General features: G+C 37.4%; 1 protein-coding gene across 4 annotated transcripts in view; it reads left to right on the top strand.

Moving 5' to 3' along the window:
• The window catches only part of GPSM2 (G protein signaling modulator 2), a 49,208-nt gene extending 38,847 nt beyond the window's left edge, over positions 1-10,361 (top strand). For all 4 annotated transcript variants that reach the window (XM_075182606.1, XM_075182609.1, XM_075182608.1 and 1 more), the window contains 5 exons: positions 3,289-3,359; positions 3,823-4,002; positions 4,736-4,898; positions 6,419-6,636; positions 9,069-10,361. In XM_075182606.1, coding sequence (XP_075038707.1) covers positions 3,289-3,359; positions 3,823-4,002; positions 4,736-4,898; positions 6,419-6,636; positions 9,069-9,236 — 800 coding nt within the window. In that variant the 3' untranslated portion in view covers positions 9,237-10,361. The remainder of the gene's footprint in view (positions 1-3,288; positions 3,360-3,822; positions 4,003-4,735; positions 4,899-6,418; positions 6,637-9,068) is intronic.
• Positions 10,362-12,498: the final 2,137 nt, after the last annotated feature.

Raw genomic sequence — 12,498 nt, 5'->3', positions numbered from 1 at the left:
ACTGAATAATCTGATACGGATTTCATTAGAGGGACCAGTTCCTATAGACCAGGGGTCAGCAACCTTTTTCAATCGGTGTGCCGAATAAAATCTACTGAAACCCAGGTGTGCCAATGGTACATATATAGTGTGTGTGTGTGTGTGTGTGTGTGTGTGTGTGTGTGTGTGTGTATATATATATATATATATATATATATATATATATATATATATATATATATATATATATGACACCCAAAAAATTCTTTAAGCTAACCAGCGCTTAATAAAACACAGTAACCACAGTGAAATATTATAAGAATTATACTTAAGTGAAATAGGCAGCTCCCCAGTCAATCAACACCTGTCTGCAAGTGTCATACCTAAAAGATAAAATACAAAAAGACAGGGGGCGCCACACATAGTGTATTAAAAGTGATGGACAATATAGAAATATCTCCACAGGTAAGAAATCCCCGTACCAGATATTCAAATTAGTAGAGCCAATGTAAAGATCTAGCTGACCGTACTAGGGATCCACCTCAGGTCTAGATGTCAGGAAATCCCTCCAAACATGAACCATGTAGTGAATGAGGATCTGCGGACTCAAATATAACCACAATAGTGTAATACTATATAGAAAGAGACCATTCAAGTCTCAAAAGTGCACAAATTTAATGGCAACATATAAAAAATCAATGCCCGTACATTGAGCACAATAAAAACAAGCTTATCTGTCCTCTGGCACAATCATGGAGAATAAGGGTAACAGCCGGCAACACCTCAGACGTCCAGTGCTCAATGTACGGGCATTGATATAGATATATATATATATATATATATATATATATATCATACATACATACATACATACATACATACATACATACATACATACATACATACATACATTTAGTTATATTTTATTATGCTAATAACATGATAATATTATTAGTAATGGGACCAACGTAATGCAGTGCATATTCTTATGTTATGTACTTAGTACATAAAAAATTCATAGTTGTGTGGCTTGAAATGTAATAATGTATTGCCCCAGTTCACATTCAGCCACATAGTATTGTCCCTAGTTCACATAGTTCACATTAAGCCAGATAGTACTGTCTCCAGTTCACATTCAGCCATGTAGCACTGTCTCCAGTTCACATTCAGCCAAATAGTATTGCCCCCAGTTCACATTCAGTCACATAGTACTGTCCCCAGTTCACATTCAGCCATATAGTATTGTCCCCAGTTCACATTCAGCCACATAGTACTGTCCCCAGTTCACTTTTGAATACATGAAGGCAGCAGGTATGCGACTCACCCCGTCAGCACACGCGTCTTCAGTTTCGCAACGGAACCAGGAAGGTCTGCTGCGCAAGCGCAGATTCATTTCGCCCATCTTCAGTATTACAAACAGCCCCGGGCAGCGTGTCAGATGACACTGCGTTGCGTGCCATGCCTGGCATGCGTGCCAGGGGTTGCCGAGCCCTGCTATAGACTTTGATTATGAAAAAGCTGTAGACGACTGGACCTCTAAGAAGAAGAGTAGAATTAATATATAAAATGTTGATCTAAAGGTTATATCAATATAAGGGCAGGATTCAAAACTTAATTTGTCCCACCAGGCTACTTATTGATGCCACCCAGGTGGTAAAATTTTCTGGGGAGAACACTGCTTTAACCCGCTTCCTGCCATGGACAATACTGTATTTTATATCTATGGTAGATACAGGTAGCTACAGAATTAAGAGATTTGTTATGTATTGGCCACCCTCCTGATTGTTCATAGAGCAGTTGCAGCTGCTATTATGATTCCAGTCATCCAGTCGTTTTCATTTTCATGTTCACTGTACCTGCAAGTGCTGCGGGACATTCTTTTTGGGGACTTTGAACATTAAGTTTTCAGTTGCTGGCTGTTGGAGAACATTGTTCACCTTCTACAAGTAAAAGAATATCCTTATAACTGTCCAGTAACTCTCTAAGCCACTGATACCGCACTTACATGGGTGACAGCACCTACACCCTTGTGACACGAGGGGCACAGGGTGAGATATAATATATATATATCTCACACACACACACATAGGTATGCGGATATGTTCAATGTACATTACAAAAGGTTGTACATTGTACATAGCCGCATACTTACATTGAACATTTTGGCATAGGGCACCTCTGGAGATTTTTCTGCCTCCCAGCCATAATGCTAGGTTACAAATATTAGGCGTGCACGTTAATGTGTGTTTGTCAGACCACCAAGGTGCAACGGTGCAGAAATTATCTCCAATGGGTTTGAACAGGAGTTTTAGCTGCAAAGGATATTTTTTGTGTATGCATACATATGTTTGACCAAAAATTGCAGGAGATAATATGGAAAATAGATCCTAGAAATTCTGAAGGATATTTACTTACAGAAAATGGTTTGTTTTGTCCATTGTTTTTTTTGAATCTATAAAGCACATTTTATTGACGTAATGCAAAAATGCCCAACCACATAACCACCTGGCAGTGAAAAGGGTTAAACAGTGTAACTGATGTTATATTTTCAATTTTGTTTCATGATAGTCATCCTTTTAAATAAGCTCTGATGTGGCCCCTGCATTGTTATATACCTAGGTAACAAAAGTAAACAACTCTTGATTATAAATGTATGACTAAATGGGAGACGAAAGCTATAAAAAGAGGGTTTTTGTACCTCCATTAAATCCATTTTACTTATTTGGGGACATTGCTACTATGGGGTATAGAGATTCAAAAGCTCCTTCCCACTATAATCCTTCACCAAAGGTTTGCTGCTTAGGACAACCCTGTCATCATAAAGGGTGACCTGCAAGATAGAACCCCTAACTCAGAAACTCTCCTGGCAGAACATATGGCCAAAAGGAACACTGTCATGTAAGAAACTTAAGGTTGACTGTGTCCAGGAGCGGAAATAGTGGGAGCTGCAGAGCTGGTAACACCAAATTAAGATCACAAGGTGCTTCCAGTGGAACATTTGGTAGTTGTACATGGAGAGCTCTCCCTTTAGGAATGTCTGGAGCAGTTTCTTTTAAAATACAATTGACAAGATTCCCTCAAATAGGATGAAAAGATAATAGCAATGTATTTCATTGAAGTTGATGGAGGGCTTTTAAAAGCCAATAAATTTAAGTCATTTAATGGTGGAAAACCCCTTTGATCTTTTCATAGTACTTTTTAGTTTGCTTAAGTCGAACCATGAATTGACCCCTACAGCCTATAATATGAATGCTCTCTATGCTATAAAGATTTTCAGCTCTTCATTTTGTTTATCCTTTTGTGTGAAAGGTGCACGGCCTCGGTTAAGCAGACGTCACAGCATGGAGAATCTGGAGCTCGTTAAGTTGACGCCAGATAAGGTGATTGCATTCATCTATTTATTGTTGAAAAAAGGAAACTAATGAAATCTATGTGTGTGTACCTGGGAGATAAAGCAATTGCTGTATGGACTAGCATTATGTAAAATGCTTCATCTCAAAATATCTAAGTCTCACACACAAAATTGTAAACTGAAGAGAGGAAAAAAATGGAACCGATAACTTGTTACTTTACACACAGGTTTTTAACAAGCATCAATACCTCCCAGAATGTATATTCTTCTTTTTCAAACAGTTGCATAAAAATGTAAAAGATCACAACATACATATGGCAGACACATGTTACTTGTTGTCCATTGTCACAGTAGGGAGTAAAGGATATAGGTAAAAACACCACAGTCATATCAGGTACATTATGTTATGCCAATGCCTCATCTCTGAAACAGAGTACAATAAAGTTAAATCAGGTTTCTACAGAACATAATTTTCTCTTCAATTGTTACAGGTACAGAACTGGAACAGCGAGATCCTTGCAAAACAGAAATCACTTATTTCCAAGCCGTCTTCTAAACTCATGTTTGTGAACAGACTTAAAGGCAAAAAGTTTAAGAACAGCACTTCCAAAGTATTGCAGGACACCAGCAACTCCTCAGATTCCAACAGAAAAATAGCGAACGCTCAGCGGGTATGTTTCAAATGCTGTGTTTCTCTTGCTTCCATGAATTATGCTACATCTTTTCTAACTGTCTGAAAAAATGCCACAGTGACCCTATGCTAAGGACTTGTTCACACTTGATTGTTAAATGGCTATGTCTGTGCAGTTCAGCTTTACTGTTACCTGCTACACTTTCATTGCCCTGTGGATGTGATCATCGCAGCAAGACTATATAGCTAAGCGTGCTTCTACACTTATATGTGAGCAAGTTAGAAAAACTATAAATTACTCAATGTGTGAAGTCTTGAGTGCATTACTTTCATTTTAGTGGAGTCCAGCATAGACCAAAATGTTTCACGAAGCCATTGAAACATAACCAGTCAATCAACTGAGAACCCCACATTAGAAGTACAGTATGGAAGCGCAGAATCCTCTTTGGAGCTGTGTTCTCAAGTTGCACTGGTGCACCTAGATTTCTGCTAAAGTGCTTGAATTTGTGGAGCAAGATGGCCGTTGCAAACTTCTGCTCATCGTAAATACCTCCAATAGGAGACGTTGGACAGGGAGAGACATAAGCCACCATGTGTTTTCTGACAAACCTTCATCACAAACTATTAGTCACAGTTTGATCATATGTTCATTTTAGCCCCTTTCTGTACTACTAAGTCTGGACAAATTTTGTTTAACCATTTTATAATTTAAATATTATAACACTAATTGAGGACTGATTAAATAACTGCTGTCTTGTGCTTCTCTTTTCCAGAAAACTGCAATGCTGGACAGTATTGGAGATGAGGGTTTTTTTGATCTCTTGAGTCGATTTCAAAGCAACCGAATGGACGATCAGAGGTGCAGCTTACAGGACAAGAATATCCTGAGTGTTCCCACAGCCACATCTCCCACCACTCCAAAGTCCATGAGAAAATGTATGTCACACTTTAAAGCTCTTCACGAGAGAGGTTTCTGTTATGGTAGATGGCATGTTAAACATCACACTTCTAAGTTTTGCTGGGATAAAAATATTAAAGGGGACACAGTTTACTAAATACAATTATTCCTTTTTTATGCTGGGAATGAAATAGAACACAATTGCATGTAATTGCTTTTTACTCAACTTTATTCAAATGTGTTTTTTATTTAACTCTGTAAAGTTTTTAAAAATTATAAATGTCTAGTTCAATGACCAAAGTCATTGTAAGCTGATTGGCCATTCAACCTATTTCTGGAAGACCTGTCACTGCAGACTTTACGTAGGCGGCTTAAATGGCCCATAGAACATTGGCAGTTGTCCTGATTCTTTTCTTTTTATTCTTTTTTTTTAATTTGTGGGCTATTATTACATTAAAGACACACTTATTTGGCAAAATTGTATTTTTCAACTGTATGTGAGGGACATTTATTCACTAATATTCTAATGATAATGTATCTTTTATACAAATTTACTTTAAGAGAAAAAAAGACGGATAAACAGAGCTTTTAACCACAAAAATGTATCTACATGTCAGGGCAGATTACTTTTAAATCACAGTATTTATTAACAATGAAATATTATGTATGTAAATGTATTTAAAATGAAAAAATACTGCATGTATAAAACACAAAACATACAATACCAAATGGGGTGCAATTATATCCCAACTTTAAATCAGTCTGTGCGCTGTTAACTGGTTTAACAACCTTAGTTTATGGGTATTCATTCCACAATAAATCCATAAAGATGCCTGTCAGAATTCAAGTTACATCACATATGATGATGATGTTATATGATGATGCTATTAGAATGGCTGTCTGTTAGTTGGATGCAGCTGTGAATCTTCTCAGAGCTATGCTTGATTTTTAAAGGATATTGTCAAGTAAACATATGTGATCCTCTTCATTTAGATACTGGGACAGTACTCCAATATACCGTTCTAAAAGAAAGCTATTATTAAGTGTTGCTTAACCTTAATACGTTCTGACATGTTATAGTTACATTCCAGACAGCGGAACCATCGACTGGTCACAGAAGATGCAATATAATGATTCACCTTTTCTCCTTCCACCTGGGTCCATTCACAATAATTACACACTAACTTATACAACTGAGAGAGATTTTTTTGGGGTGATTGAGTTCATTCATTTTAATGTATTCCCATACAGCCCTATTTTTAACTATGTCTTTGAAACACTATCACTATTATAGAAATAAATAGATCCCTTGTGGGATTGTAGGCTTGCAAGCAGGGTTCTCTTACCTCTCTGCCTGTATGTATTACCCAGTATTGTCTTATTAATGTTTTTTCCCAATTGTAAAGCGCTACGGAATTTGCTGGCGCTATATAAATAAATGTTAATGATGATGACAATATGTGTTGTTTTTATGATTAATTATATTGTAACTAACTGAAAGCTCCTTTCCATATTTGTACTGCATACATGGTAACTGAATATTTAAATTTTTCCTTAGCTCTATCTGCATCTGCCGTATCCCCTCACACTGATGAGTTTCTGGACCTTATTGCCAGCTCGCAAAGCCGAAGGCTGGATGATCAAAGGGCCAGTTTTAGCAATCTGCCTGGACTGCGGATGAGCCAGCAGCACAGTAACTCTGTCCTGGGACATCTAATGGCCACAGAGAACCGTGAGCCCGATGAAGATTTCTTTGACATGCTGGTGAAATGTCAGGTAAGACAGTTGTTTTCCCATAAAACATTTTATCTCATCATTAAGTATTTCCAGTCCAGGGTGATGCCCAGTAACCCTGTGTCAATAAATTATTACATGGTTATTTTTCCTGCAGACAGATTATCAATTGTTGTTTTTAGCCTGAGCTTTGTTCCAAAGTCAAAATTTACACTTAAGCAACCTTTTGGAGCACATTGTTTACATACACATTGTATCTAAAGATTCATTCCCATACCTAAGACTCATAGGCCCTTCTTTTCTATATCTGTTCTCCAGCACTCCAACCAAGGGAAACTGATATTTGAAAGGACAGATCTTGTATAGGTTGAGTAGCCCCACAGCACCTTGAAATATACTGCTGTATTGTATTTTTTATATAGTAAATTTATAATAAGACATTCATTGGACTGATATTAAAAATAATTAACCATAACTCCACAAAACTGAAGAAATGAGGCACACCAAATAGACTTGATAGTTTCCTATAAGTAGTATATCAAACATTAACAAGATCGTGGTTGTGCTTCGCTTTCTATTGCTGAAATAAACTAAACACTACTCAAACATACATTAAAAAGTATGTGTATGTGTGTGTGTATATATATATATATATATATATATATATATATATATATATATATACAATCTCCTGTTTCCCCTCAAAATTCTACACACAATACCCCATAATGACAACTTGAAAAAAGTTTTTTTGAGATTTTTACAAATTTATTAAAAAAAACAAACTAAGAAATCAAATGTACATAAGTATTCATAGCCTTTGCCATGAAGCTCGAAATTGAGCTCAGGTGCATCCTGTTTCCACTGATCAATTAAGCTGTAGGAACATCTCAAGGATGGAGTCCACCTGTGGTAAATTCAGTTAATTGGACATGATTTGCAAAGGCACACACCTGTCTATATAAGGTCTCACACATGACAGTGCATGTGAGAGCAAAAACCAAGCATGAAGTCAAAGGAATTGTCTGGAGACCTCCGAGACAGGATTGTCTCGAGGCACAAATCTAGAGAAGGGTACAGAAAAATATCTGCTTCTTTGAAGGCCCCAATGAGCACAGTGGCCTCCATCATCCGTAAATGGAAAAAGTTCGGAACCACCAGGATTCTTCCAAGAGCTGTCCGGCCGTCTAAACTGAGCAATCGAAGGAGAAGGGCCCTAGTCAGGGAGGTGACCAAGAACCCGATGGTCACTCTGTCAGAGCTACAGCATTCCTCCATGGAGAGAGGAGAACCTTCCAGAAGGACAACCATCTCTGCAGCAATCCACCAATCAGGCCTGTATGGAAGAGTGGCCAGACAGAAGCCACTCCTTAGTAAAAAGCACATGGCAGGCCGCCTGAAGTTTGCCAAAATGGACCTGAAGGACTCTCAGACCATGAGAAACAAAATTTTCTGGTCTGATGAGACAAAGATTGAATCCTTTGGCGTGAATGCCAGGTGCCATGTTTGGAGGAAACCAGGCACCGCTCATCACTTGGCCAATACCATCCCTACAATGAAGCATGGTGGTGGCAGCATCATGCTGTGGGCATGTTTTTCAGCGGCAGGAGCTGGGAGACTAGTCAGGATAGAGGGAAAGATGAATGCAGCAATGTACAGAGACATCCTGGATAAAAACCTGCTCCAGAGCGCTCTTGACCTCAGACTGGGGTGATGGTTCATCTTTCATCCGGACAACGACCCTAAGCACACGGCCAATATATCAAAGGAGTGGCTTCAGGTTAACTCTGTGAATGTCCATGAGTAGCCCAGACTTGAATCCGATTGAACATCTCTGGAGAGATCTGAAAATGGCTGTGTACCGACACTTCCCATCCAACCTGATGGAGCTTGAGAGGTGCTGCAAAGAGGAATGGGTGAAACTGCCGAAAGATATTTTTTTTTTATTTTTTTTTGTTTTATTTTTTTTTTAATAAATCTCAAAAAAAAACTTTTTCACATTGTCAGTATGGGGTATTGTGTGTAGAATTTTGAGGGGAAAAAAAGGAATTTATTCCATTTGTGGAATAAGGCTATAACATAACAAAATGTGGAAAAAGTGAAGCGCTGTAAATAAAAAAAATATATATATATAAATAACACAACTTATTAAAAATACATTAAATGTCAACCGTACTGTTTCATCTTAATAATGAACACAATTGTGAGTCAAATTATCCGTTATTTGTGGTCAAATAAACATAGTTTTTAAATTAGTAGTATGCAGAAAGTGATAAGAACAGTCCTGTCCCTCAGATAATCACTTGGCAAGCAGTTTCACCACTCTAGAATAAGTCAATCAAATGAGCACTCCAGGAAAAACTGTAAACTAGAGATGTTTGTTAAACAGTTACTGTTTTACATTCATGTGAGAGCTCTTATCATGTAAAAGAATCTTAAATTTCTTCTGAATTGTTTTTCTTGTATTATTTCAGGGCTCCCGCTTAGATGACCAACGTTGCGCCCCTCCTCCTCCTCCTAAGAAAGGTCCGACTGTCCCAGATGAAGACTTCTTCAGTCTTATTCTGCGTGCGCAAGCCAAGCGTATGGATGAGCAGAGGGTGGCATTGTCCTCACACCTAAAGAGACCAAACTCAAGTTAGGGGAAAGCTGCCATGCCCTACCTTTCCCTGCAACCTTCATTAATAGAGCTACAAAAGAAAAAAAATGTCACGGGTTATTCATAGTACTGTATTTTTTATACTGTTTCTGAAAAGTAGAACTACTTGCATGATATCTTTTCCCTCTGCCATATGCTGCAGGCACTTTCTGCCTCTATTTAATAATTCTATTACTGTCTGAATGCCTAAAACACTGCCATTGTATCATGCTCTCTTTTGGGTTGACTGACTTGCCTTTTCTAATGCTAGAGAGGCTTCCAGGAAAAAATAACTGTACAAACCTCATATCTGGAAAGCTAGTTGCTAAACTCGGTCTCATGTAGCGCTGGGAAGCTGCCACTTAACAGTAGAATGGCATAGTAAGTAGTGTATAGCCTTTCTGAGTGTGTGTGTTAAATTTGTGTGTATATATGTATACTTTTATAAATATGCCTTTACAAAAAAAAAGTTTGGATCAATGGGACTAATGGTTAGCACTCAGACTTGTGCTAAGTCATAGCACTTGTCAGTAAATCTAGACCATAATCTAAAGCACTACATATTTTTAATAGTTATGTAAATATTCTTTCTAATCTGGCATTATTTGGTAGTCTAATCTTGTAACTGCTAGAGACCTGCTGTATTCAGTAGATTCCTCTTGTGGTAAAACGTGGTACTGCATTTGGTATTATAAACTTGGGGAGGGGATAGGGAGAGTCCATAATCTTTCTCCAGTTTTATAGAATTCCCATTCCCTCCCAAGACGTGAAAGGGTGCCATGCGAGCACATTTACTCAATCTCAAAGGGCTTTTTTACTTGGAATAGGTACTATCAGTGTTCTGTGTTGTCTGGATTATTTTATTTTTTAAGTTTGGCTGTATAATATAATATTTTTATGAATTTTTTTTAAAAGAACAAAACACTTGATTTTCTTACACCACTAATTCCTTTTTTTTTTTTTTAATGTTTGAGAATGTACATTTATCATCCAAACCAACTGTGTGAGATGTGACCAGGAATAAAACCTAGTGGAGAACACACATTCTGTTTATGGTAAAGATCTTTGAGTGATTTATTTAACTGTATCATATGTACTATCTCACAAATTGAAAAAATATGCCTGTTCAGCAAGGAGAAGATTCTATTTGCATGTGTAATGTGATTGATGTATGAAAGGAATAACTTGAGCCTTTAGGATGTGTGGGCTCTGCAATTAGGAAGTATTAAAGTGTAAGTGCAGAGTTAGCAATATGCTTGTTTGTTTTTGTTATTTGCTACCATTTTCTATGCACAGGTGATCCTGTCACTTTTGTTTATGTACGGTGTTTGTTTTAGTATCGATCCACAATTCCTCAGGAATAATTAGAAGGCACATGGAAGCAACATGTCTATAAAATACACTTGCTGGATCTTTGCTGCATACCCTGGTGGTTGGGGGTTGTGTATTGGAAGACTAGCTTGCTTCACTGCCAGATAGGATTTAAGTGCTGTCTAGTTAGGCAATAGCTGGATTTCTTAAGTAACCCAATTTAAGTGCAAATCCAAGTAGGTAAAATTGACAATGGGGTTTATTTTCAATTTACAAGCCTACCGTTTGGTTTGGTTTGGCGCATTCCCGTGAAATTTCACAAAGATATTAGTTACATAATAAGTTAGCAAATTTAAGGAAACAAGTGAAGATACGGTAATATCTCGCAGTCATTCTTGTAGTGGGTGAGTCAGAAAGAATAGTCGGCATCTGAACAGAGGTAATACGTTTTTACAACAACATGGATGGGTAATAAAAAGAGAGAAAGTCATCTTTTACCAACCACAGATGAAATTTCTGCGAGTCCAAATAGATACCATGTGAAACAAAATATTGTAAGATAAAGATGTGCCAATATTCTATATCTGACAAGGCATGTACAGAATCATCATACAATGATAAAGAAAGGGCTGTGGCTTTTGGAAATGTCTCCTCCTGGAATCACAAAAAGTTCTCATTAGTCCTATTAAAGTAATTCTATAGTTTTCAAATAAGCATTGCAAAAGCGATTTGTGTTTCCAAAGCACAAAGTAATTTATTTTAGCAGATGCAAAATTTAACAATTCAATACATGATTATAATACAGTACAGCCAATACCAAAAGATACATACATACCGCTGCGCTCCCACTGGTACCAGCGTACAGTACTTCACTCCAGAATACTGTGGTCAGAAAAGACTGAGGCCAGTGCCAGTGAGAGCTGTATTATATACACTCAGTGTTACAGTGAAAACAATGCAGATGGTGTGGCTTGCTTCTATTGGTCCAGGTATCAGGAAAGTCCAGAGTGCTGCAGGTCATAGGCCAGTTCTAACCAAAATATCCAAAGGTGGGGGTCATCTCTCCAGGGGTTGTGCTCTGACTTTCCCGCCAAGAATCCAGTTACAACTAGTCTATTAGCATTTTATAGTCAGTATTTCTTTAAACATTTATTCCCTAACATCGCTAACTAGAGTATGCAATGTACGATCTCTTCGGCGAAGCAACCGGACAACTGCTGATGAATAGGGGATTAAAATGATGCCAGACACGTTTCCTGTAACCTGAACCTCAAATAACACTAAAGTGTACATATAATCATAATATATAAACTAATAATAAACTAAATACTATCTGCTCACAAATAACTGGAATGGAATCAATATAAATATGAAATATATAAATAACTAAATGTTGTAGTGCGAGTGTGTGCGTATTTTACCGTGTGATCGCACCATGCCACGTGAAGCGTGGCATACTGAGTGCAATCGCACGATAAAACAATATTAACCAATATACTTTTGTTCATCCAATTATACAACTTTGACAGACCAAACCATAAAGTTGCCAGAAACCACCAAGAGAGCTCTCAACTGGTGGAGAAAGTTAAAATTAGTAACAATAGGAATACTAAATTAGTCTTGGAAGAACTAATTATACATTTTTTCCAAACAGTAAAAATGATTGGTCCTTCAGTCTGAGCTTTTCATGGGACCTCTTTCTAGTCCTCAGTATGCTAATGAAGGATCCCTTTGAACTGCTACAAGAAATACTGGTAAATTGGATGATTTTAAAAGTGTTATTTCTAGTGACATCGACTTCTGCCATGAGAAATGGGGAATTATTAGAATTTTGGTGCAAGGAACCTTTTCTGAATATGTATTCAAATAGACTGATGTTGAGAGCCAATCGTGCTTTTCTACCAACAAAGGAATTTTTGTACTTACCACTCTATCTGAATACATAAAATCAATTT

The sequence above is a fragment of the Mixophyes fleayi genome, chromosome 8 (assembly GCF_038048845.1).
Source record: "Mixophyes fleayi isolate aMixFle1 chromosome 8, aMixFle1.hap1, whole genome shotgun sequence".
Lineage (NCBI taxonomy): Eukaryota > Metazoa > Chordata > Amphibia > Anura > Limnodynastidae > Mixophyes > Mixophyes fleayi.
This window is presented reverse-complemented; position numbering and strand designations above follow the sequence as displayed.